The sequence below is a fragment of the Micromys minutus genome (genome assembly GCF_963924665.1).
Source record: "Micromys minutus genome assembly, chromosome: 2".
Taxonomy (NCBI): Eukaryota; Metazoa; Chordata; class Mammalia; order Rodentia; family Muridae; genus Micromys; species Micromys minutus.
The window spans coordinates 71,411,595-71,437,298 of NC_137971.1; the positions used below are offsets into that span (position 1 = coordinate 71,411,595).

Consider the following 25,704-nt stretch of genomic DNA (forward strand, 5'->3'; position numbering starts at 1 on the left):
AACTTTATTTGCTCTAAGGCATGGGCCCCCTTAGAACTTCTGAAACTGCTTCTTGGTGCCAGCAGCCTTGGTGACCTTGAGCACATTGAATCGATGTGTCTTGCTCAGGGGCCTGCACTCTCCAACAGTGACAATGTCGCCAATGGGGACATCCCTGACACAGGGGGACAGGTGCACAGACATGTTCTTGTGACACTTCTCAAAGCGGTTGTATTTCCGGATGTAATGGAGATAGTTCCAGAGGATGACAATGGCCCCTTGCATCTTCATCTTCGTCATGACACCAGACAGGATGCGCCCTCTGATGGAGACATTACCTGTGAAGGGACATTTCTTGTCTATGTAGGTGCCCTTGATGGCCTCCTTGGGCATCTTGAAGTCTAGACTGATGTTTTTGTAGTACCGAGGAAGTTTTTCCTTGCCACACTTCTTGTTTTGAAAGATTGTAGGCTGCTTTTAGTATGCACACTCCGTCTGAATGTCCACCATCTTCCCCACAGCCTGAGAAAAGGCTGTGAGAGCTTTTGAAATTTCAAAATGCACTCTTATCAATACAAGTCCTCCCACAAGGCCACACCTACTTCAGGAAGGCCACATCTTTTAATTCTTCCTTCATAGTTGACCAACTGGGAACCAAGCATACACATCTATGAGTTTCTTGGGGGTCATTCGTATTCAAACAATCACAGGTGTATAAGATAGCAAACTGTGTCTATAGTCCCTGCACTCAGGAAGCAGAGGCAGGTAGATGTGTTCAAACAGGTGTTCAAGACCAGCTTGGCCTACATAGTGAGTTTCAGGATAGCTAGGGCTCCATAGAGAGACCCTGTCTTAATTCAAAATAAAAATAAAAATGAAAACACACAAACAAAAAGAAAACAAACAAACAAGCAAACAAATGGTGCAAGCCAGGAACAGCGCCCCTCCATGGTCTCTGCCTCAGATCCTGCTTTCTAGCCCTGCCCTGTTTGGGTTCCTGACTTGACTTCCCTCAAAGGTGGACTGTGGTTGAGACATACAAGCCAAAGTAAACCTTTGCTCCTCAAGTGGCTTTTGATCATGGTTTTTTATCACAGCAATGGGAAGTAAACTAAGACACAGCCCAGGACCTGTGGGTTGAATATGGCAAGAGTTTTCAATCCCATTTGACAGGTAAGGAGAGAAAAAGCTCCTTCCTCCTGTGTGTGTGTGTGTGTGTGTGTGTGTGTGTGTGTGTGTGTGTACCCGCGCTCATGCATGTGCTCACAATCAGGCATGTATTCCTGGGAATTGAACCAGGGTCCTCACTAATACCAAGCAAGAAACCCCATCATCAGCCGGGTGGTAGCGCACACCTGCCCACCACTCAGGAGTCAAGCCAGGCTAATGGTTTCTAGACCAGCCCGTGCCCCATAGCAGGAGTGAGCAGGGTGGTGACTCTTGTGCTGCACCTGCTGTCCCAAGGTGATTTTTCCAAAGTTTCTTAAGGAGAATAGTGCAAGATACGTGGCTGAAGCAGGAATTAGACACGCACAGGACAGCTGAGGATATAACTCCTTCATAAGTAGCTCTAATGCCCAGGGTCCATAAGACCCTGGATTCCACCCTAGAAACACTCCCCGACACCCTCTAAGACCATATGTGTCTGTGGATGCATGCACATGGATGTGCAGATGTGCGTGCAGAGGCCAGACGTGGTGTGTCTTTCTCTCTTGCTCTCCACATTAATGCCTTGAGACAGGGTCTGACACTGAACTGGTTCCTTGCCCCTGGCTGGCTAACAGACTCGGAACACCCACTTGTCACCACTGCAGTGTTGCAAGATGCCACCCCCATAAGACTGAAGCACTGGGCCTTTGCCTCACTGTGGCCATATCAGGACACATTCACTCAGGACTCCATTTATTCTTTATGCATTCATTCAAGGCTTTCTCCACTCCCCCACGGAATTGGGGCACATCTGATCTAAGAATTTGAGAGGGAGAGGGTCACAGCAAGTTTCAGGCCAGGCTGGGCTACATACTGATACCCTATCTCAAATAAGACAACAACTGCAACAAAATATCAAAATAAAACAAACCCACCAGGGATGGAGAGATGGCTCAAGGGTTAAGAGCACTGACTGCTCTTCCAGAGGTCCTGAGTTCAAATTCCAGCAACCACATGGTGGTTCACAACCAACTGTAATGAGATTTGATGACCTCTTCTGCTGTGTCTGAGGACAGCAACAGTGTACTCATATACAATAAATGAGTAAATGAATCTTAAAAAACAAAAACAAAAGCCACCAACATGCAAAGCTACAACAAATGAAAAGAAAAACACTTTGAACATGTTATTGAGGCTCCCATTGATAAGATAGGGAATGGAGGGAGGGAGCTGCGTGGTATACAGTCTTTAGTCACTGTTCTATTGCTATGATGAGACACCATGACCAAGGCAACTCTTATAAAAGATCAGAGGCTCAGTCCATTATCATCCTGGCAGGAAACATGGTGGCAGGCAAGCATGGTACTGGAGAAGTAGCTGAGAGCTACATCCTGATCCAGAGAGAATGATGCTCAACCTAGTGTGGGCTTTTTAAACCTCATCGCCCACCCCCAGTAACACACTTCCTACAATAAGGCCACACCTTCTAATCCTTCTCAAATAGTGCCGCTCTCTGATGACTAAGCATTCAACTATATGAGCCTATGGGGACCATTCTTAGTCAAACCACCACACCTTTATAACAGGAAATCACAGACCGGGTGGCATAAACAACAAACATTTATACTCTCACAGTTCTTCAGGTTGGAATTCCAAGGTCAAGGTGCAAGCATGGCCAGTATCTAATGAGGCTCGCTCCTCGAATTGCAGATAGCCACTTTCCTGCTGTAGCCTTACTGTACATGGGTGGGAGGAGTATTTTTTTCTCTAAGGACATTAGTCCTGGGGCTGGACAGATGGCTCAGTGGTTAAGAGCACTGACTGCTCTTCCAGAGGTCCTGAGTTCAATTCCCAGCAACTACAACTGTAATGGAGTCTAATTCTCTTTTCTGGATGTGTTGAAGACACATCACTCATATACATAAAAATAAATAAATAAATAAATAAATAAATAAATAAATAAATAAAAATATTCAGCCACAGATGCTTGAAGACTGAGTGAGACAGGTCATCAGGCAAAGAGGAACAAACCTTGCCCACTGTGCCAAAGTGTAGATTGCATTCTGATGTCACGGCGGGGTGAGGGGGACGCTACAGGGAGCTCTTCAACAGTTTGAGCTGGGACTTCCTGGGTCTGGATCTTTTAAGTCTTTCTGATAGTTGTGACCAGATGCCAGGGGTAGTGGTACATACCTGTAATCCCAGCACTGGGCAGCCAGAGGCAAGGCAAGGTGAATCAAGAGAGGGCTGAAGGCCATCCTGGACTACAAAGTGAGTTTGAAGCCAGCCTAGGCTACATGAGATCCTGTCTCAAAACTGAAACAACTGCAGTGGAGTTACACAGCCCAGGCCTGTAACCCCAGCTTTCAGGAGGCCAAAGTGGTAGGTTCGCAAATCCAAGGCCTGTCTGGATAGACAGCAAGACCGATCCTGTCTCAAAATATCCAAAATCCATTGGGAGCTGGGAGTGCAGTGGAGTTGAGCATGCAGTTCCCATGACTTGAGCTCAATCCAAGCATTGTCACCTTCAAAAAGAACCCATTGCCTGAGCTGGGAACTGTTAGTCACGTCTACCTCCAGTCCTATCACGGTTTTCCCCACTCACGCCCCAGGAGCTTTTTTACTTCTTTCAAATCATCTTGCTAAAACCCTTATCAGACTTGCTAAGGAGAACATCTTGCTTCCTTTCTTTTTGTCCATGCCCCCCTTCTCACCATGATGGGGGCCGCACTGGGGCTTGGCATGTGGAGAATGAAGAGACTGAAGCTTTATATAAGGTCATTAGAAGAGATGCTTCGGGGCTGTACAGTGGCTTATCAGTTAAGCCTGGGCTACTCTTACAGAGGCCCTGAGTTCAGTTCCCACTGTCTACGTCAGGCAGTGCACAGCTACCCGTGACTCCGGGTCCAGGGGATCCAATGCCATGCTCCGTCTTCTACTCGTGTGCACAAATCCCTGCTTCCCAAATAATTAAAAATAAAACCTTTGAACTGGAAGTAAAGGGATGCTCATGGGTTTCTCGCCTCTCTTTGAGCAGCTCAGCTTCCTGCACTGCACCCTCGCTTCACCTCCCCTTTTGACACATTCAACTTCCTGCCCCACCAGAGGAAGTGGGGAGCAATACCAGGTGCAGCGACAACCAGCAGAGCTATGGTGAGTTCTCTGAGTTCTTGGGCCCAGGAATCTAGGCATCTGGGGTCAGCCCCTCTTCCCGAGGGTCCCCGATTCAAAGTTAACCCACAGTAAGTGGATTTGCTAGGTTTTGGGCTCTGGTGGTACTGGGTCACTCCCTGCCATGTCCAGGAACTTCATACTGCCTCCCTTTACCCCCACAGGACAAGGAATATGTGGGCTTTGCTGCCCTACCCAACCAGCTGCATCGCAAGTCTGTCAAGAAGGGGTTTGACTTCACACTCATGGTGGCAGGTCTGTGGGTTCTGGAGACTCATAGAGGTGGATGTACTCGGGAGATCAAGGCTACCCTCCCATTTGACCATTAGGCCTGTTCTGTGCACAGGAGAGTCAGGCCTGGGGAAATCCACCCTCATCAACAGCTTGTTCCTCACCAACCTCTATGAGGATCGGCAGGTGCCAGATGCCAGTGGTAAATCTATCCCTTGCCTCCACCCCTGCAGGCTTCCCACCCCTACTGCTGTCCTGGTCGTCCTTCTATGGTGTCCCTGGCCTCTTCCTGTGTCATCAGGCTGCATTCTTTTTCTTTCTCTCTGGGGACTTTGATGGCCACTGGTTTTCTCTGAGACTGTTTCCTTCCCTGAAATGCACATGGGGGTATCTGCAGCACCAGGAATGGAGTCCTGCCTCAGAGCCCTGTGCAGCCAACTTCTCTGTCTCCATAGCTCGAATCACACAAACTCTGACCATTGAGCGCCGGGGTGTGGAGATTGAGGAGGGAGGTATCAAGGTGAAGTTGACCTTGGTGGACACACCTGGCTTCGGGGACTCTGTGGACTGTTCAGACTGGTGAGGAGGGGAGGGACAGGAGCTAAGCCTCTCTTCCATTATGGAAGAACAGGGGTCAGTTGTAGGCTGGCTTGTCATAGTCCCTTGACCCAAAAGGAGGCACCTGTTTCTGGTAACAATCTGGCCCAAAGTATTCAGTATTCTCTTGTTTTGAGACAAAGTTTCTCTGTGTTGCTCAGGGACCTCAAATTCACTGTGTAGCCCAAACTGGCCTGAAACTCAAAGTCCTCCTTCTGGAATTACAGGTTTATGCATGCCTGGCTTATTCAGTGCTTTGGTTGTTGTGGCTTTTCTTTTTCTTTTTTTTTTTGAGATGATGTCATATTAGCCCAAGCTGGTCTGGGAACTCACTATGTAGGCCATGCTGGCCTCAAATGTGGCAATCCTCCTGCCTCAGCTTCCTGAGTGCTGAGATTACAGGTGTGCAGCCACCATATTTCTTGATGCCTCATGTTCTATTGCCAACTCTCCCCGATGGCTTTGGTTAGAAGCAAAGAAATGACTTCCCACTGCACAGCCCTGGTTAGCTTTATTCTGTCCCCAGACCTGAGATCTCAGACTATCTTCTTTCTACCCTCCAGCTGGCTGCCTGTGGTTCGCTTCATCGAGGAGCAGTTTGAGCAATACCTCCGGGATGAGAGTGGCTTGAACAGGAAGAATATCCAGGATTCTAGAGTTCACTGCTGCCTCTACTTCATTTCACCCTTTGGCAGAGGGTCTGGAGAGCATCCTGGGGGTGGGATGGTTGGGGAGGCTGGAGAAAGGTCAGTACTTGAAGCTGAGTCCTGACCAATCAATTCCTGATATAGGCTCCGGCCCCTAGATGTGGCTTTTCTCCGGGCAGTGCATGAGAAAGTCAATATCATCCCAGTCATTGGCAAAGCAGATGCCCTGATGCCTAGGGAAACTCAGGTCCTCAAGCAGAAGGTATGGCTGGGGCCTCTAAGTGACAACAAATGCCATGGCTGAACTTCATCTGTCTTGACTTTATTTTTAATCTTGGGGTGACCTTTGAAGAGCAGGAGTCATTAGGCTAGCTAGGGATGGGGTGAGGAAAGTTGTGTATGAACCTGCCACAAGCAGCCAGGTCCCTAAGGGCTCAGAAGGGAATGATCATACAGCCCTGGAACTGGATGTTTGACTACGAAGAAAGGGGGGGGTACCACAACTCCTGGCATTTCTTTGGTCCCTCGATAGTGATTGATGACTACCAGTCTCACTGTCTTCAAAGTGCTTCCTCGCTGTCCCACTTCCTAGGATTTTGGTATTTGTCTCAGTTTCTCACCATCATGCCTGAGATTTGGTTCTGGTCCTCTTGTGTCGATATGTCTCACCATCTGTCCTTCACAGCATTCTTTCTTTATGATTACCTCACTATACCCCACTGTCTCTGGCCATGTAAGGTCGGTTGGTCAGACCTCAGTTTCTCCCTCTGTCCTCTCTGAGATCCGAGACCAGTTGAAGGAGGAGGAGATCAACATCTATCAGTTCCCAGAGTGTGACTCTGATGAGGATGAAGAATTCAAGAAGCAGAATGAAGAAATGAAGGTTTGACAGGTGGAGGTGGGAAGGGAAAGGAAGCAGGAAGTGGAGGTGAAAGCTGAGAAAGAGGGTTATGTCCAGGAGGAGCCAACGTGACTGCTGACTCCGTTCCGTTCCGTAGGAAAACATCCCTTTCGCAGTCGTTGGTTCTTGTGAAGTGGTGAGGGCTGGAACCCGACCAGTGAGGGGACGCCACTACTCCTGGGGTACAGTGGAGGGTAAGGCCAGGCACGCTTTGAGAGCAGCAGGGAGCTCAATCTGCATCTATATGTGAAGCCTGAGGTGGGATCTAGTCTTGGGAGTTTCTAGAAGCCACAGGAAGGGTCCTTGGGCTGCAAACATGGGTCCCTCACTAGTATAGCTTAGTACTCCCAGAGAGCAAAACTTAAGGGTGGAGTTAAACGGAAAGCTACCTGGTTCGCCCTCTAGTGGAGAACCCACATCACTGCGATTTCCTGAACCTAAGGCGGATGTTGGTGCAGACCCACCTTCAGGATTTGAAAGAGGTGACCCACGATCTGCTCTACGAGGGCTACCGGGCTCGCTGCCTACAAAGTCTGGCTCGACCGGGGGCCCGGGATCGAGCCAGCCGCAGGTGAGAGCAGGGCTATTTTGGTGCTTCCATGGCGCCGCCGTTTGGGCAAGCCTTCCTGACTGGTCCTGCTACCCCTCGTGTAACTTCCCAAATCCATCTAAGTCTCTCCCACTCTATCCCTAACCTCAGGGACGAGTTCCGTCTCCTACACTCAGAATTCGCCCCAAGGCTAGACTCACAATGTCAGACCTCACCCTGTTTTCTGCACGCACACAACCTTTCCTTCTACCCTTTTAGCAAGCTTTCCCGCCAGAGTGCCACAGAGATCCCGCTGCCTATGTTGCCTCTGGCCGACACTGAGAAATTGATTCGAGAGAAGGACGAAGAGGTGAGCAACCCCTTCTCTTTCCCTCTAATCAGCGCCCTAGAACGTCTTCTAGACACCAATCCGGTCTTGCCGGGTCCAACTGCCTGCAATCTTGCTCCGCACAGTTGCGCCGCATGCAAGAAATGCTGGAGAAGATGCAAGCCCAGATGCAGCAGAGCCAGGCTCAGGGCGAGCAATCAGACGCGCTGTGAGATGCTCACCGCCATCTGTCCCACCCCGGCTCTATACTACCCAACGCCCAATCCGGAGACCCAGAGGGTAGGCCGGCCCTTGCACTTAAACCAGGGCCCTCCAATCCGGAAATTCAAGGCCCATCCGACTCCGCCTTCCGCGCGGTTCTGATAGGACCGCCCTCCAAACGCTTAACTGCGGGATCCACTTGGGTTTTCCTGTTCCTCCAAGTTGTCTATCTAATAAAAACTGCTCCCCGCCTCCCCCTCTAGCTGCCTGAGTCTTCTTCCCAGCAGGAATGGAACTGCCCGCTGGGGGCCTCCTGACCACTGGGCATTCCACAGTTAACCACTCCTGTCTTGCTGGGCGGTGCTTCAGCCTCCCACCTGAATTCGCGCGTGAACAAACTGAAATTGCCACCAATAAGAAACAAAGACCAGTTGAGTTTTATTGGGAGGTCAGGGTGAGAGTTGGGGCGGCTACAAGCCTATCTAGGTCTTCTGAGACCTTGGGTCCCCTATTCCTGGTCCTTAGCGTCACCATGTGTAATGACATAGCAGATGTTCTTGTAGTCCACGTTGCCGCCCACATCTGGGGGGAAAGCTGCCCACATGTTCTTGATCTGTAGGAAGACAGGATTAGGTCTAGGACCGGTCTTCAGACTCCCACAGCTTCCCTCCCCTCCACTTCCTTCCACTCCGAACCCTTTTCCTTCCCGGGCTCTCCCCAGCTCACCTCCTCCTGGGAAAATCGGTCACACTGCGTGGTAAGCAACTCCTCCAAGCTGAGAAGGTGACATTCGGGGAGGTGAGATTGGGTACGTGAGTCCTGTCTCCTCTCATTTCATTCCTGTTCCCACCAACCTTCCCTGAAAAGTGTCTGGCGCATCTCCCAAATGCTGTGGCCTCCTGTCTCGAATTTCTTCCCTTCGTTATTATGAATATCAATCCCGTCACCCAGGCCTTACTGCTTACACACATTCTATCAACCTGTCACCCTTATGCAGGAGACTACAGTACAACCACTAGAGGGAGCCACTCACAACTGCTTTTTGATGGTGCCCTTCCCCTCTGGGTCCAGGACCTTGAAGGCTCCAGTGATCACGTCCTCAGGGTCCGCACCTGCAGGGTCAGAGGACACATGAGTCTAGCAAGACCCTGAAGTTCTAGAAGGAGCAATTAGGGCCTTGGACTGAGAACCTTTTTTACTCACCCTTAAGCTTTTCCCCAAACATGGTGAGGAAGACAGTGAAGTTGATGGGCCCACTAGCTTCCTTCATCATGGCGTCGAGTTCCTCATTCTTCACGTTGAGACGGCCTGAATGGGGTGAGCATCAGGGGTTGCAGTTGGGTGCTGGGGACCAGAGCTGTGCTTCCCATAAACTTAAATCAGCTAGTTCATTTCTCATCTGGGTAGATTAAGGCCTGAAGCCACTGGATTTCCCTCTGACTCCATAGCTTTCAGCATTTATAGATGGGAGTAGGGCACTCACCCATGGCCGCAAAGGTATCCCGAAGATCCTCCTTGTCAATAATGCCATCTCTGTTCTGATCAATTACAGTGAAAGCCTGTGGAGCGGTAAGGGTGGGGACAGATGAAGCCAGGAATTGGCCCAAGGCTGATCAGATTCTGGCCCTGAGCCAGCTGTCCCCCCTCCACCCTTCCAGGGAGGGAAGGAATTCTAAACCCTCCTCCTCCCTCAACAGGTGCACTTTCTGGGGAGGAGAGTTAGGGAGGAGGGGTGAAGAGGAGTCTGGGAAGGAGAGGGGAGGAGTAGAGGTGGGGAGAAGGTCGGGTGGGGCTTTCCTTAGCCTCCCTCTCTCACCTCCTTGAATTCCTGGATCTGAGTCTGATCAAACATGGAGAAGACATTGGAACTCCCTTCTGCTGCTGCCCTTCTCTTGGCCTTCTTGGGTGCCTATGAGGGTAAAAGTTGAGTGGGAGAGGCTACAGGCTGGGTTCCTGTGCCTCTCCTGGGAGCAACAAACCAGACTTGTTTCTGTTAAAGACCGGCTCTCATCTAGCCCTCAGACTTGATACTTAACTGAGGATGACCTTGACCTGATGATCTTGCCTCCATCTCTAACCTTGATGGCTGTGCGAGTTACTAGGGTTAGCATCTTGTACAGCCACATCCTATTTTATTTGGTTGCTTGTGCATGCTAAGCAAGCACTACCAACCAGTCAAGTTTACATCCCCAACCCTAAACCACTTTAGATAAGGTCTCATGATTTAGCCCTGGGACCTATTATGTAGACCCAGGCTTTCCTGGAACTCAGAGATCCAGCTATCCAGCTGCTTCTTCCTCCTGAGATTAAAGATATTCATCACCACACCTAGCTTCTCCCTTTTTTTTTTTTTTTTTTTTTTTTTTTTTTTGAGACAGGGTCTGGCTACTTTGCTCTGGCTGGCCTTGAACTCTTGGACTACAGTGACCCTACCTCCTCAGACTTGAAAGCAATTGAAATTACAGGCATACCCGCCATGCCTGGTCTGATTCTGAGTTCTGTGAGTTCCTTTTTCTAAAATAACTTTTTTTTCCTTGGCACCTCTTGGCTAAGGGGCCTCGTTTTGACTGCATCTCTTAATTCCCAACTATAGCTATATTCCAGATCACTTCATCCTGACAAGTGCCCTTCTCAGGCCCCGCCGCCTGCCAGCTTGGCGTCCATACTTGCTAGCTTAGTCTACTCATTGACCCTATCTAGACTTCTGATTTCCACATCTAGAATGTGGGCATGATCATCTGAGGACTTTAGGGACGTACAGGGAGGGATGGAGCAGACTGTGAGCAGGTCTACCCCCCACCCTCATACATCATGGTTGGATATCTGAGCACATTGTCCTTGACTGAATCCTTCAGCTCATCACTCTGTCCTCTGGCCCCATTCTTGACGCTAAGAGAGAGGGTTCATATTTTGCCTGTTGGAAGGTTGGGGCTATCCTGAGCTAATGGGTCAGGCCTGGAGGTGGGGATCTTCACTTACCATATCTTAGATCTCCTGGGGGCAAGGCAGTAGCTCCAGATGGAAAAAGGCAGAGAATCTGCGTGGAGCAGTTCTTCTGGGGTTATATAGTCTTGCCCCAGCAGCCCTTAACATACCGTGGTAACCTTAGCCCTGTGGATACCCACCCCAGATACTAAAATAGCCCAGCTCAGGGGCCTCTCCTTTCTTGGAGGCCTGTAGCAGCTGGAGCCCAGGAAGGGAGGGGGGAAGAGGCCTTGGGATGCAAGTCTCATTAGGTCCTAGACAGGAAGGGATGGTCTTTCTCCCAAAAGGGGACTGTAGAGCCCCAGAATTCAGAGGGGATCAGGGAAGCCCACAGTTCTGAAAGAGATGAACCCGACTTTTGAGCCCCTCAGTAGGGTGGGCGAAGTTCTAAACTCAGTAAGCATTTATTGCCAACAGAGAGTATGCTTGGTTTTGTGAGTTTACTTTAGCAAGCAGCAGGCAAGTAATTAAGCAGGCAGGCAAGCAAGTGACAACAGCAAAATGCAGCAGAAAGTTAAGGAAGTGAGCAGACGTGCAGACAGAAAAAGGCCAGGACAGTGAAAGCTGGCTGTTAGGCTTGCCAGAATTGTGATGGGGCTGGGTGTTAAGGTTGGTGACCAAATACTGTGGGGTTTGCAACAACAAGCGGAGACACTGGTGAACTTGGAAAGGGTTGAAGCAAGAGAGGTTTAGTTAGGCTTCTTGCTGGACCTCGGAGGAGAAGACACAAAGACCCCAGTCATCCTTTCCCAGGTAGCATAACCAGTGGCTTCTTTCTCAGAAAAAGCTAGCTTGGCTGACTTTGTGACTTTCATAATGTTCTGGGGCCTCAGTGGACTACATTGCTCCGTGCAGTGGAAATCTAGGGAAATAGCAGTAGGAGGAAAACCCCAGGTTGGCAATGATACACCTCTTCTCCTGCTCCCTTTAGGACCTGATGTCCTGAGGAATGTGTCCCCTCCCTTCCTGTCCCCAGTCCATGCCAATGCCACTAAGACATTTTCTTTTCTGGGCACTGGGGCCCAGCCACCTGTTGTCTCTAAGAAGAGAGAAGGAGCCACCCTAAACTTAGCAGCTGCCCTTGGCCTTCTGCACGGCCCCTCCCGGCTTTGGTTGGCAGCTGCTTTGCCTTATATGGATACCATGGGGGGGCTACGTCATGGAGGAGCCCACTCATTAGTGGATTCTGGGAGGTGAGAAAGACTCCAAAAAGGGAATGGGATTTGGGGAGTTCTCAGTAAACTTGAATCAAATGGAAGATGGAGAAGCTATAAAAAAAGATCTGATAGGTCCTTCCAGGGTCTGGGTCTGAGCTGGGAGCAGGAAAGTAAGCTGACAAGACCGAGGAGCTTCAAAACTCAAAAGACAGCAAGGAATAGGGAAATTGAGAGCTAGGTCTCACTAGGATTTTGAGAGTGGCAGATGCTTTATGGATTTGGGAGTCCACTCATCCTGGGACTCAAGAGAATAGAGGACAGAGAAAGCAGTGTTTAGAAGTTGTAAGGTTCCTGGTTCAGTAGTGGCACAGGTCTTTAGTCTCAAAACTTAGGAGGCGGAGGCAGGCAGATCTCTGAGTTAGAGCCAGCATGGTCTACAAAGTGAGTTCCAAAACAGCCATGCAAGGCCACACAAAGGTACTGTCTCGAAAAAGAAGAAGAAGAAAAAATTCTTAAGAAGAAGAAGAGGAAGAAGTTAGAAGAAGGTCATAAAGTCAGGTCTTGTGGTTTTGGTCTTAGGGCTACCTTGAGGGCTCATGAAGTTGGAGTCTTAAGTCAGTAGTAGCTAATGAGTATATGAGAGGTTATAACAATAGGACTTGGTTGTTCTTGAATCCCCTGAAGAACAGGACCACAGATATGAGGACTCATGGATTTGGGTTCTAAGATGGGACCTCCACCCACACGCCCCAAGAGTGAAGTAGCACTCTTGCATAAGGTTTCAGAAATTTCAGCGTTTGGGGGAGAAGCTCAGTTTATATATGAGAACTTAGAGAAACCTGTTCTGAGTTCCTGCTGGAATAGGGAATTCAGAGAGATAAGTCTTTTAGAGGATTGACCATAGTTTAACTAGAGACATCGAGGTAGAGAGAACGGATGAGGGCACTGGGTTTGTGGTGCAGCTCAGGAGCTGAATGAACGGGGCATTTTGGAAATCCAAGAAGGCCAGCACGGCACTCTTATTGGCTAGGAGCCGCACCGATGCTCCAGGCCTTCTCAGTGATGTCCCCAGCTGTCACCTCTTCTCGCGCTTGTCTCTAGTTGTCACTGACTATTCTTGCTCTGGCACCGCCTGCTGGCAGAATCCCTGCCCCTCGAAACTGAGAATATTATCTATCTTCCTACCCTTATGCAAAGTGGAGGAAGACAGTCATTGGCTAACAAGTTAATCACAAGTTAAGCCCGCCTCTCCCTAGCTGTCATTCCTTCCTGACCATCTCAGGAAGTCTAAGAATTGTTCGGCTCTTTCTATTGACTGCTGATGCTGTCATCACAGGAATAGACATGACCGTCGGTCAATTTGACTGCCTAACCCCTTTTTCATTGGTTCCCTTTTCACCATTTCTATTGGCTAAATAGTTCCTAGTCCCTGCCTCTTACTGCCCAGCACCAGCCTCATTCCCTGCCCTTCTGCGATCACTCACTCTTCAGTTGTGTTTATTGGCTTGGAGGCTCAGATTCCCTCTTTTCTATTGCTTGTTTTCTTCGTCCTGCCTCCGCCTTTTTCATTTCCTCTTTCTAGAATACCCACCTTCTTCCCGCCTCTAACCCCACCCAGCCTTCCATCGATTGGCTGGAACTCAATTTTCTCTCGCCTATTATCTGTCCTGGTTCTATGAAGGGGGCGGGAGGTTAAAAAGAAGAAAAAAAAAAAAATGGGGGGCGCCGGTGGGCCTTCCCTCGCGCAGGCGTAGTCCGCCGAGACATTGGCGGCGCCTCGGCTTCTGCGCAGGCGCGACGTCGGCAGCCGGCCCCTCGCAGGGAGGGGGCGGTGCGAGCGCGCGAGTAGGGTGAGAGGCCGGGAGACCCCTGCGCGAGCGCCGTCGACCCTTGCCCCGCCTGCGCGCGCCGCCCGCCGCCCGGTCCCGCCCCGCCCCCGGCGCGCGCCGAGCCGCGCCCTTCGCCCTCTCTGCAGCCCGGGCGGGCTGCTCCGGGCGGCCTGAGGGGCGGCGCCTTCTTCGGCCTCCCCGGCGGGGGGGATGTGAGGGGCGGCCCGCAGCTATGGAGACGGGCCCGGCGCCCCTGGTGGCCCCGCCGCGCCGACACGGCGCCCCTGCTGCCCCCGCTGCCTCCGCTGCCCCTTCGCCCCCGCCCCGAGGTTCCCGGGCCGGGCCGGTCCTAGTGGTAGCACCAGGACCGCCAGTGACTACAGCCACTTCGGCCCCGGTCGACCTGGTGGTCCCTGGGGAGGCTCGGCCCGCCTGGGTCCCAGGATCGTCACAGACCTCGGCCTCGACACCCACGACAGCTACGGGCAGCACGGTGGTGGTGCTAACCCTGGAGGCCTCACCCGAAGCCGCGAAGACGCAAGAGTTCCCCGCACAAGCGGCAGAGTCAGGAGCCGAGACGTCAGTGGCCTTGGCTTTGGGGACAGACACTCCAAAGACAGAAGAGGCTCAAGCCTCGCCTGTCCCAGGACCAGGGACCCCCACTCGGACCCCTTCCAGAACGGCGCCTGGAGCCCTGACTGCCAAACCTCCGCTTGCCCCCAAGCCGGGAACCACAGTGGCTTCAGGAGTGACTGCACGGGGTGGAGCAGGACAGGTGACAGGTGAACATGGAGCTGCTACATCAGCATCAGCAGGGCCAGTGCCTGAGGACCCTTCAGGGCCTGTCACAGGCCCTCCCGGGACGTGTGAGGCTCCGGCTCCGGTGGCTGTGGTGACAGTGACCCCAGCTCCGGAGCCTGTTGAAAACTCTCAAGACCTGGGCTCCACGTCCAGTCTAGGACCTGGCATCTCTGGGCCTCGAGGGCAGGCCCCGGACACCCTGAGCTACTTGGACTCCGTGAGCCTCATGTCCGGGACCTTGGAGTCCTTGCCGGATGATGTGAGCTCTGTGGGTTCAGACTCTGAGATAAATGGGCTGGCTCTGCGCAAGACGGACAAGTATGGTTTCCTTGGGGGCAGCCAGTACTCAGGCAGCCTGTGAGTACACAGTGGGCACCCCGTGGGGGCTGCCGGTAGACGCGGTGGGGGAAGGGGAGGTGATGCACCTGGCCTAGCAGGAACTGCAGTGCCCAGAGCATCCTGGGGTTTCTGTGACTTAAGAGTTGAGAATCAGGGATCGAGGCAGTCATCTAGGTTTCAGGGTTTAAGCGTAGACCTTGCGTAGGCCCGTGTCCTTGAGCTAGTGGTGTCCCTGTTTCTGTGCCTCAGTTTCCTCTGTGAAGAGAGGGGTTGAATGAGATACCTGCTAAGCAGCTAAGATACCAGCTGCTTGGTATGAAACTCTTAACTAAAAAGGCCAGACATTCTGGAAAGTTGGCTGGGCCAGGGTTCTGGTAGAAATCTTAGGTCTCTGAGGGCAAGAGGTATGTATGCAGGCACCTTCAGAATAGCTGTTGGTAATAGGCAGAATGGGGTTGGTGGTAGTGGTGAGGAAGTCTGGTTGATGGGGGAGAGGCCCTGAAGGCAGGGCTTTTGTGAGAGAGCAGTTTTATATTTTCATTGAAGGGAAAGGGTGGGGGTGGCCTCTTCCCCATTTCCTCATCTCCCCTGCCCTAGTCGAGCTTTCCTAGTTCCTTCCAGGGAGGGGCCTGAGTCACTCCTAAGGTGGGGGTGTGTGTGATTGGCCTGACTTCTTCCTTCCCTCTCTCTGGATCCTGACCATTGCTCTGTGCTCCCATAACCTGCTTGCTAGTCTGTAACCTGGTTAGCTGAGCCCGTAGCATCGCCTGAGGACACTGCAGCCAGACTCTGTACTGAGCACTAACTGAAGCACAGCTCAGGAGGCACACTCATCTGGAGGGAAAGCCTAAACAGTTTCAGTGTAATGGCTTGGGTTTAACCTAGAGAGAGATCAGAGGATTCTGCTGAAGAAGATCTGACTCAGGTAGATGGGATGGGAGAGTAGTAGAGGCAGGGCTTGTAAACTAACAGAACTCAGAAAACTTGTTGGGCACCAACATTCAGTCTGAACTCTAACTGAAGTTTGACCCTGGTCCTTTCTCCTGCACTTTGCCTCATAAGAAACAAAACTAGAGTTGTCTCCCTCATCCACCATGGATCTGTATGACTAGGGTACATTCCAACATACTAGTCTGTCCAGAGGAACTTGGTTCAAATTCGGTTTTAGAATGTCAGTCCTGTGTCAGGCACTGTGTTGGGTGCTATTTTTCTGCTTTATAACTTTGACACTTCAGAATCTATCTTCCATGCCAGGGTAATTACCTCTGAGGCAAGGCTGATTGTAACATATTAGCATAAACACTTTTTTCCCCCTCCGGGTAAAGTCCAAGCTTTTTCGCCAGCAGCGTGGCTCCCCATAGCCCAGCTATGCTAGCCTCTCTGGTCTTGGCCCCAGTCTGTCAGAAAGTGTAAATTAGTAGTGGGTTATTCAGCCCTGTCCACCTGCTAGGAATGCTCTTCCTCTCTTGCCTCTAGTTTCTCTGTTTCTCTTCATTCCTATTTTTTAAAAAAAAGATTTATTTATTTATTATCTATAAGTACACTGTAGCTGTCTTCAGACACACCAGAAGAGAGCATCAGATCCCATTACAGATGGTTGTGAGCCACCATGTGGTTGCTGGGATTTGAACTCAGGACCTCTGGAAGAGCTGTCAGTGCTCTTAACCACTGAGCCCTCTCTCCAGCCCCTCTTCAATCCTTTTGGTGCACTTCTGATGTCTTTTTTTTCCCAGGAAGCCTTCCCTGATACCTGCTGTCCTTGTAATAGTGACTCTCTGTGAATCTTTTGCCTTCACATTTCTCATGTCCTAGTGGACGTTCCTCCCCTTTGTGTTTTAAGACTTAACATATATTTATATTTTATGTATATGGGTGTTTTGCCTGCACTCATGTCTTTGCACTATGTGCATAGAGTGCCCAGGGAGGCAAGAAGATAGCTTCAGATCCTCTGGTCCTGGAATTACAGACCGTTGTCAGCTGCCGCGTGGGTGCTGGGAACTGAGCTCTGGTTCTCTACAGGAGCAGCCAGTGCTTTGACAACCGAGCCCTTCTCCTGCCCTTCCTTTTGTAAGCTGTAATGTTCCATGGGACAGGAAAAGTACCTTAACCTTTCCAGCCCTGAGACTGTGGAACTGACATCTGTTGTGCTCCTGTTTAACAGCCTTTTGATGTATTTTTCTTACTAGTCCTTATAACTGTAGGTAGTGACATCCCATTTGTGAGGAAGAGACTCAAGTTACTCACATGTCAACACTTTGTAGCTTCTAAAGGACAGAACTGGGCTTTGAGCTTAGTCTGTGGAATTTTTAAGCCTTTCTTCCATTTCCTGCTCCTGTAACTGGCTCCTGTAAGTAACCAACCATTTCCAGACAGATGGAGCACCTTAAGCATGGAGCTGACAGAATAGCTCAGGGCAGAAAAACTCATTTGCTTGGGAATCTGGGGAGGTTGCAAAGAGGAGGAGGAGAGAAAGTCACAGATGGTCCAAGAAACCTCATGTGTCTTAGGATAAAATGACACATCTAAGATCATTCCTATGAGCTCCTGCTACAGGCTGTTTACAGGGTCTTTCAGATATATTGTTACTCTCTCTGCCTTACAGATGAGGAAATTGAGGCTTAGAAAAATTAAGTGACTTGTTCAAGGTCACATAATGAATAAAAATAAATGGTAAGACTAGGACTTAGATCCAGATTAAATACAAAATGTGGCTCATAGTTTATTATTTTTTTTACAGTGCTGAGACTGAATTCAGAGCCCTTCACATGCAAGAGAAGCACAGTACAACTGAACTACATCCTCAGCCACAATGTGTTTTTTCAGTGTGACCAAAATTGGATGTGTCAGTAGTGGGATTTAAATGATCTGGGTAGAGATTCAGTAGGGAAGGAAGCCTTTAAAGTGTGATGGACTAGGCTTTGGATGGTCAAGTGTTCAAACATTTTGATCTCACACAATTTTTAGTTCTCAGTTGAGCCTGAGGGAACTGGTTGGCTCAGTTTCCCCAGCAACCTGGGGCTCCACACTACTGCCACTGACTTCTTTCATACATACTTCGATTCTGCAGAGAGAGCTCTATTCCTGTGGATGTGGCTCGGCAGCGGGAGCTCAAGTGGCTGGAGATGTTCAGTAACTGGGATAAGTGGCTGTCACGGCGTTTCCAGAAGGTTTGAGGGCTGTATAGTGGGCTGGGCAATGAGCAAGGGTGGGGAGTGGAAGCTAATGATATCTGCCCTCCTAGCACATTGAGGATCTGTGGTACTTGGGCATTGGGAGGAGGAGCTTTAAATTGTAACCAGACCAGGTCCAACATTGTCACATCTGGCATGTGGGAGGAATGTCTCTGGGAGCCTGATGGCTGGTGGGGAAAGTTTAGAGAATGTTCCAAGCCTGAAGCTGTCACCCCAGATGTTACTGTGCCTTAGGTAAAACTGCGCTGCCGGAAAGGAATCCCCTCCTCTCTCAGAGCCAAGGCCTGGCAGTACCTGTCTAATAGCAAGGAACTCCTGGAGCAGAACCCGGGCAAGTTTGAGGTTTGTGCGACTCTAGGGTGTGGGGATATGTGGCACTGTCTCTGCAGGAGAAATCAATTCTCCCAGATCCTGAGGTAATCCCTGCTGTCCCATTGCAGGAGCTGGAACGGGCTCCTGGGGACCCCAAGTGGCTGGATGTGATTGAGAAGGACCTGCACCGCCAGTTCCCTTTCCATGAGATGTTTGCTGCTCGAGGAGGGCATGGGTAAGAGCCTGACTGTGGGTCAGTTGGCAAACATCTGTTGAAGGTTTCAGGTAGATATAAGGCCAGGTCTAAGCAATTCATGCCTGCTAGAGTTCTTAGCAGAGTAATCATTAATCAGTTAGAGAAGTGTCTGCTGAGGGAGATTCTAATTTGGGTCTTTGTATAGGCACATCAAGGACTAATTGAGGCTGTATTTGTATTGGGTTTTATAAGCTAGTTGGGGGCTGAAGAGATGGCTCAGTGGTTAAGAGCACCATCTGCTCTTCCAAAGGACCCAGGTTCGATTCCCAGCACCCACATGGCAGCTTACAACTGTCTAACTTCAGTGCCAAGGGTCCTGACAATCTCACACCAATGCACATAAAATAAAGTTAAATAGATAATAATAATTATAATTATAATAAATAATAATAACAAAGCTAGTTGGGACTGGGGCAAGGTAGGTTTTTTTCTTCCTGGGAGGTTGTGTAAGTAGTGTCTGGACAGTAGGCTTTTTTTTTTTTTTTTTTTTTTTTTAATTTCTCTCTCTTTTTTTAAATATTTATTTATTATATATAAGTACATTGTTGCTGTCTCCAGACACACCAGAAGAGGGCATTGGATCTCATTATAGATGGCTGTGAGCCACCATATAGTTGCTGGGATTTGAACTCGGGACTTTTGAAAGAGCAGTCAATGCTCTTAACCACTGAGCCATCTCTCCAGCCCCTGGACAGTAGGATTTATAGAGCTAAATCTGGAAAGAAGTTCAGGCCAGAGCCAAGGCACTTGGCTTTTTATTCTGTAGGTTAGGCTTCTTTCAGATGAAATATGTGCACCACTCCTAGTATGTAAGGTGATCTTAGGTAAATGTGTGGCCTTGTGTTGTATTGGAGCTTATACCTGGGGCCACTAGCATGTCAGGCAAGTATTCTACCACTCAGCTTTATGAATATATATTTTATGTAATGTAACAAAACAATATGTATATTTTTTTTCCTTTGAGATAGGGTCTGACTAGGTATACCACACTGGCTTCAAATTCAGATCTATCTCTGCCTCCCAAATGCTAGGATTAAAGGCTATGCCTCCACAGCCGTTGCCAGCTAATTTATTTATTTATTATTTTCATGAGTGACCTTGAACTTGCGGGTAGCCCAGAGTGTCTTGAATTCAGTATTCTGCTGCAGCTTCTCAAGTGTTAGAATTGTAGATATGTACTATGCCTACCTTAAATAAACATTTTTATCAATATGCTTCTCTTTCAACAGTTATTGAGTGCCTACTTCTCCTAGGTACTATTCTAGTCACAGGTGATAGCAATGAACCAAAGCCCAAGAGCTGTCTTCCTGTGGGAATGGACAATCCTTGATGGAGGGTAGTAGTCAGCACTGGTGAGGTTATAAATAGGAAAGGAGAATGGAGAGCGTGTGCGGACAGGACCCAAGAGCACAGAGTACAAGAGACTTGCTACTTACTAATAAAGACCAGAGAACTGGAGGAAATGTAGGTTTGGTTTATGTCGAAAGTTTTAGAGTCAGACATGGTAGCTCATGCCTCTAGTCTCAGGTACTTAGGAGGACTTTGGTAGGGGCCATGGATCAGACCAGCCCTTAGGAAGCTGTGACAGAAGGATTGCCATGAGTTTAAGGCCAGTCTGATATACATCTTGAGTTCCAGAACAATTTGGCTAGAGTAATATGTATGTATGTATGTATGTATGTATGTCTGGATTTCAGGGAAGAAGAGGGTTTGTTTGTTTGTTTGTTTTGTTTGTTTGAGATAGGGTTTCTTTGTGTAGCTCTGGCTGTTCTGGAACTCACTCTGTAGACCAGGCTGGCCTCAGACTTGGAGATCCACCTGCCTCTGTTAGGATTAAGTGTGTGTCTCTACTGCCTGGTTCAGGAAAGAAGTTTAAAGGGGGGGGAAGGGTATACCATTTGACATGTAAATATATAAAATATCCAATTAAAATGGGGGGAAAGGTTTAAATTGTAGAGAAATTGGAAGTTGCTTATAGGAGAATTAGGCTCATTCACTGGACAAGATATCACCAAGCACCAAGTACAGGTACAAAAGGAAGATGTGACCTGGTGTGGTAGCACACATCTTTCAATCCCAGCACTGGGGAGGTGGATCCTTGTAACTTTTAGGCTAATCTGTTGTAACAACAAAGTGAGTCTTAGGCTAGTTGGGCATCATAGTGAGACCTGTTTCAAAAATAAAAATAAAAAAAAAAACCAAAAACCCAAGGATGATCGGTAAGATAGACAAGCCAGGCTTGTGCCCTGAAGTACTGATGTTTTAGGATTGAGAAAATAAAACAGTCTCTAGAGGACACTAGGACTAGAAGCTACAGAGGTAGACGGGAAAGTCTGACTTCAAAAGCAAAGTGAAAAAGAGCCTCAAGGATCAGCTTCAGGAAATAGTACTAAGGGATGAGTGAATCAAGTCTGAGAATTAGCTCGGGCGTACCACTAGGTAAGTTGTTAGGGACTTGTTTTTGAGACAGCCTTACAGTATAACTCGGCTAGCCTTGGAGCTCTAGAAATCTTCCTGCCTTGGCCTATCTAGCCCTGGGGTCACTAGTGACTTAATAAGAGCAGTTTTGTGGGGGATCTAGGAATTCCTGCCAAGAGTGTAGGAGGAATGGCATGGAAGACAGTAAGTGTGTGTTCTAGAGCAACTTTGTTCTGTGGAAGGGAGAGTAGTATTAAGGGGACACTGTTAAACAGAGTGAGGGTCAGTGGGGTGGCTCAGTTGATAAAAGTACTTGATTGACAAGCTTGACAATGTCAGTAAGAAAGAAAGAAAGAAACAGCAAGTCTGGAAGTGTAGCTCAATGGTAGAGGCTTGTCTGACATGTACAAGGTCCTGGGGTCAACCTTGCACTGCAGAAGAAATAAAAATTTTAAATGCAGATCGTTGGTATGCTGATAGGAATGATTTAGTAGACGAGAAAAACTTCTGAAACAGAAAAGGTGGCAGACTTATAACAGAAAGGAAGGCTGGGATCCGATCCTAGGCAGAAGGGTGGATATGGTAGAAGCTACATATTTGCATACCTGGTGCCCAAGGATGTCAGAAGAGGTACGAGGACACCTGGAACTGGAGTCACAGATGCCGGCTCCAGTACTTCATTAATGTTAGTTTGGTGTGGATTACTTTTATCATGTATTAGGTAAAATAATCAGTGTCATCAGATGTGTTACCTCATTAGGACTTTTGCAAAGTAAATAGCAAAGTAAGTAATCAGGGAAGGTACTGTAGCTCTTTCAGTAGAGTGCTTGTCCATAATGCAGGAAGCTCTGAGTTTGATCTCCAGCACCACAGAAAGCCAAGTGTGATGGTGCGTGCCTTCGATCCTCTTACTGGAGAATTGGAGGCAGGAGGATCAGAATCAGGGTCACTTTTGAGTATGGAGGTTGGAATCCAACAAACTCTGCATGAAACCTCATCTCAGGACTTCTTAAATAACAGTGAAGTAATTGCAGATAGAAGTGATCACATCTGAGTGACTGGATTCAGGGTGGTGCTAGTATAAGCAGTATTAACAGTGGTGACTGCAGGCAGGAGATTGGCAGGCCGAGAGATAAAGGTCAGAGATGGAAGTAGCTGTGGATGGGGAAAGAGATTGGAGAATCAAGTTCAGGATATAGTTGCCTCAGTCTAGGTGGCTACCCTCTGGGAATGCAGAAAGCTGTTTTTGAGTAGATGGAAATTTGAGATATGATGGAACTAAACAAGAAAAAAGAGCAGGACTAGGGCACAGATCTGGCTCGATGTAGAGGTAAGAGAAAGATGTGAGGTACAGCTGGACTCCTGGTCTTCACTTCACCAGGACCAGTAGACATGCTGAAATTCAGTGAAACAGAAGTAGTTAGTTCAAGGTTGCCTGCTCTAGAGGATGAAAACACTTAGTTCCAGAGGAGGGACAGTGCTTTGGAGTGGACAGGTTCCTGAAGTAAATGACCATGATTGCTTTGTGGTTGGTTGCAGGTGAAAATGAGTAGGAAGTCTCAGGTATATGCAGCTAAGGGTGAAAGGCCAGGACATAGAATGCTTCGAATGCTGAGCCTCTAGTAGTCAGGGCTAGGAAGGTAGATGGCTGTGTGGTAGGTAGTGAAGCCCTTAGGATTAGCCTGGAACTTGATGTAAGGAGTGCTGGTCCAGGGTTAAGGGCCGGTTTGATGATTGCCATCTTCTGTACTCCTCGTAGGCAACAGGACCTGTATCGAATCCTGAAGGCCTACACCATCTACAGGCCTGACGAGGGCTACTGTCAGGCCCAGGCCCCGGTGGCTGCCGTGTTGCTCATGCACATGCCTGCTGAGGTCAGCATAAGTGGACCTGTTTGGGGTGGGGGTAAGAAGATGGAGACATACCATTGTGAAGGGAGAGCTGTGTACTTCCTACTTCTCAGGCCCCATCCCTGTCTCTTGTTCTTGCTCTTCTTAGCAAGCGTTTTGGTGCCTGGTACAGATCTGCGACAAGTACCTCCCAGGTTACTACAGTGCAGGGCTGGTGAGTCTCTGGAAGCCGGGTGCACTGGGGCTGTGACTTTCCCCAAGGCTGCGATAGGTCCTTATCCTGCCTCATTGTCTTTCTGTCCCTCTATCACTGAGGTTAAGACAGCCTCTTAGGTTTGATTATACCCTGAGGGGACCATAGCAAACCAGACCCACTTCTTATGGCTCTTCCCACCACCTCTAGGAGGCCATTCAGTTGGATGGAGAAATCTTTTTTGCACTCCTGCGCCGGGCTTCTCCATTGGCACATCGTCACCTTCGGCGGCAGCGCATTGACCCTGTGCTCTACATGACAGAGTGGTTCATGTGCATCTTTGCCCGCACCCTCCCCTGGGCTTCAGTGCTGCGTGTCTGGGACATGTTTTTCTGTGAAGGTATTTCAGTGGCTGGCTAGGCTGAGGGGGGAGGCTAGGATTTGTCACTTTACTGGAATCCCATAGACAAAAGTACTGTTGGGCCTAGGCTTCATAATAAACAGTCCGTAGGACGGAAAAACAGGACCCATCTTGGTTCAGCCGCCAATCTAAAGTCTGCTTGTCCTCCAAGAAATCTACAACCCATAGCAACTCTCTTCACCTGTAAGGCTGGTAGTAAACAGCAACGGGCTGTCTTGCCTTCATAAGATAGGTTGAAATCCTGGACCTGGTCTTTTTCTGCATTCTTTCCTGACCCTGTAGGCGTTAAGATCATTTTCCGAGTGGCTCTGGTCTTACTACGACACACTCTGGGTTCTGTGGAAAAGCTGCGCTCTTGTCAAGGCATGTATGAAACCATGGAGCAGCTTCGAAACCTGCCTCAGCAGTGTATGCAGGAGGACTTCCTGGTGCATGAGGTAGGCCGTGAGCCTCAGCACACCCTGACCTGATTCAGCCCATTCCCACACAGGTCTATACTCTGGCTCCCATGTCTCTGTCTAGGTAACCAACCTCCCAGTGACAGAAGCATTGATTGAGCGGGAGAATGCAGCCCAGTTGAAGAAGTGGCGAGAAACTAGGGGAGAGCTGCAGTATCGGCCTTCACGGCGACTACATGGCTCCCGAGCTATTCATGAGGAACGCAGGCGGCAACAGCCACCCCTGGGCCCTTCCTCTAGCCTCCTCAGCCTCCCTAGTCTCAAGAGCAGAGGCTCGAGGGCAGTTGGAGGGGCTCCTTCCCCACCACCTCCTGTTCGCAGAGCTAGTGCTGGGCCTGTCCCTGGGGCTGTCATCATTGCTGAGGGACTGCATCCATCCCTTCCTTCACCCACTGGCAACAGCACCCCACTAGGCACCAGCAAGGAGACCAAGCGGCAGGAGAAGGAGCGGCAGAAACAGGAGAAAGAACGAGAGAAGGAGCGGCAAAGACAGGAGAAGGAGCGGGAAAAGCAAGAGAAGGAACGACAGAAGTGGGAAAAGGAGCAAGAGAAGGAACAGCAGAAGCAAGAAAAGGAACGGCAGAAGCTGGAGAAGAAGGGCCAAGGCCGGAAACTTTCCTTGCGTCGAAAGGCAGATGGGCCCCCACCACCCCATGATGGTGGGGACAGGTCAGCAGCTGAGGCCCGGCAGGATGCTTACTTTTGACCTCTTGCTGGGTCCGGATGCCATGGCCCTCCTGCTTTCCCCTCCGCCAAGAGCAGCACTGGCACTCCCAGCTCCCTTGGCAGGCTCTTCCTTTTTCTAAGGAAAGTGGCTTGATTCCCCGACTCCTTGCCAGCTGCTGATCCCTACATGGCCAGGACAGCCACAGTGCATGGGACAGCTACATTTCTTAGGGTAACAGTGACCAAGTCTGGAGACGCTTTTGTCCAGTTAGGCTCAGCTTGAGTCTCTGTCACGCCTATGAAGTCCTTCTGGGGTGCTGTCTTAATTTGCCTTTTGTCACCAGTGACTCTAGGCAATGGCAGTTAGCAGTTGCAGATTCTTACACTCCGGTGGCTTCCCTTAGATGGTGGAGCTAGGTTCCTTTTCCTGTCTTGGGGCCCTGCCTGTAGCCCCACTGTCTTTCTGGGAGCCAAGGCTGTTTTCTCTCCTGGATATCCTTGTGTTGTAATTATGTACAGAAGGTCAGGTTGGCCTGGGGTGGGTGCTCTGTCCTTTCCCCCTTTCCACAGCACCTCTACACTCCAGTTTATTTAAGAGGATATGCTAGGAAGCGTCCTCCCACGTCCTGCTCTTTCCTAACTCACTTGCTTTGTATGCTCAGGCCTCTGCTGTAGAGTTAGAAAGCCTATCTTTCATCTTGTTCCTTTCCAGCCGTCAAGCCCCTTTCTGAATAAGGGTCTTCCCTTGAGTCCAGAGGGTGGAACCCAATGTTTACATTCTCTTCTGTCTTGGTCCCACCCCAGTGACGGTTTGTGGCGCTTTGAGGAACCGGAAAAAGAACCTGCTGTTATATCTGGATCTGTCTCCTGCCTTGTTATTTGAAGAGGGCTGTAGAGTGAGGGGGAAAGAACCAAGAAGAAAGTCTGACTCTGCATAGGTTCAGTCTGCTGATCTGGGCAGGAACATCTAGACCAGTGGTTCTCAACCTTCTTAATGCTGTGACCCTTTAATACAGTTCTTCATGTTGTGACTCCAACCATAAAATTATTTTCATCATTACCTAACAGTTTACT

The 25,704-nt window shown here is 49.4% G+C and overlaps 3 protein-coding genes and 1 pseudogene across 4 annotated transcripts; 2 read left to right on the top strand and 2 right to left on the bottom strand.

Moving 5' to 3' along the window:
• Positions 1-30: 30 nt before the first annotated feature.
• On the bottom strand, positions 31-489 carry LOC308417116 (small ribosomal subunit protein uS17-like; annotated as a pseudogene). Its single transcript has one exon. The product of its transcript is annotated as a small ribosomal subunit protein uS17-like (transcript).
• A 2,310-nt stretch (positions 490-2,799) lies between these two features.
• SEPTIN1 (septin 1) lies at positions 2,800-7,941 on the top strand (the record flags this gene model as incomplete). Its single annotated transcript, XM_080912999.1, has 12 exons — positions 2,800-2,806; positions 4,166-4,281; positions 4,464-4,554; positions 4,646-4,732; positions 4,986-5,109; positions 5,691-5,825; positions 5,919-6,036; positions 6,556-6,657; positions 6,773-6,869; positions 7,081-7,246; positions 7,484-7,574; positions 7,679-7,941. 12 exons carry the CDS (start codon positions 2,800-2,802, stop codon positions 7,763-7,765), a joined length of 1,221 nt encoding a protein of 406 aa, XP_080769125.1. The 3' UTR covers positions 7,766-7,941.
• A 227-nt stretch (positions 7,942-8,168) lies between these two features.
• On the bottom strand, positions 8,169-10,866 carry MYL11 (myosin light chain 11). Its single transcript, XM_080911730.1, has 7 exons — positions 10,734-10,866; positions 9,571-9,663; positions 9,238-9,313; positions 8,958-9,062; positions 8,788-8,866; positions 8,481-8,529; positions 8,169-8,367 (listed from the first exon to the last, which is right to left on the bottom strand). The coding sequence occupies exons 1-7, from the start codon at positions 10,734-10,736 to the stop codon at positions 8,263-8,265; spliced, it is 510 nt and encodes a 169-aa protein (XP_080767856.1). The 5' UTR covers positions 10,737-10,866; the 3' UTR covers positions 8,169-8,262.
• A 2,849-nt stretch (positions 10,867-13,715) lies between these two features.
• Positions 13,716-25,489, top strand: TBC1D10B (TBC1 domain family member 10B). The gene is made up of 9 exons (XM_080911298.1): positions 13,716-14,883; positions 17,933-18,032; positions 18,291-18,398; positions 18,497-18,603; positions 22,802-22,916; positions 23,041-23,106; positions 23,296-23,485; positions 23,789-23,943; positions 24,029-25,489. Exons 1-9 carry the CDS (start codon positions 13,958-13,960, stop codon positions 24,668-24,670), a joined length of 2,409 nt encoding a protein of 802 aa, XP_080767424.1. The 5' UTR covers positions 13,716-13,957; the 3' UTR covers positions 24,671-25,489.
• Positions 25,490-25,704: the final 215 nt, after the last annotated feature.

What these genes read in the sequence shown, in the direction of transcription:
- MYL11 (XM_080911730.1), bottom strand. An exon ending in GTTTGGGGAAAAGCTTAAGG is followed by an intron (nt 8,867 to 8,957) that starts GTGAGTAAAAAA and finishes CTGACCCTGCAG; the next exon opens with GTGCGGACCCTGAGGACGTG. An exon ending in GGCACCATCAAAAAGCAGTT is followed by an intron (nt 8,530 to 8,787) that starts GTGAGTGGCTCC and finishes TCACCTTCTCAG; the next exon opens with CTTGGAGGAGTTGCTTACCA.
- TBC1D10B (XM_080911298.1), top strand. Translation starts at nt 13,958, where the DNA reads ATGGAGACGGGCCCGGCGCCCCTGGTGGCCCCGCCGCGCCGACACGGC. An exon ending in GCTGCTCGAGGAGGGCATGG is followed by an intron (nt 18,604 to 22,801) that starts GTAAGAGCCTGA and finishes TACTCCTCGTAG; the next exon opens with GCAACAGGACCTGTATCGAA. An exon ending in GTTACTACAGTGCAGGGCTG is followed by an intron (nt 23,107 to 23,295) that starts GTGAGTCTCTGG and finishes CACCACCTCTAG; the next exon opens with GAGGCCATTCAGTTGGATGG.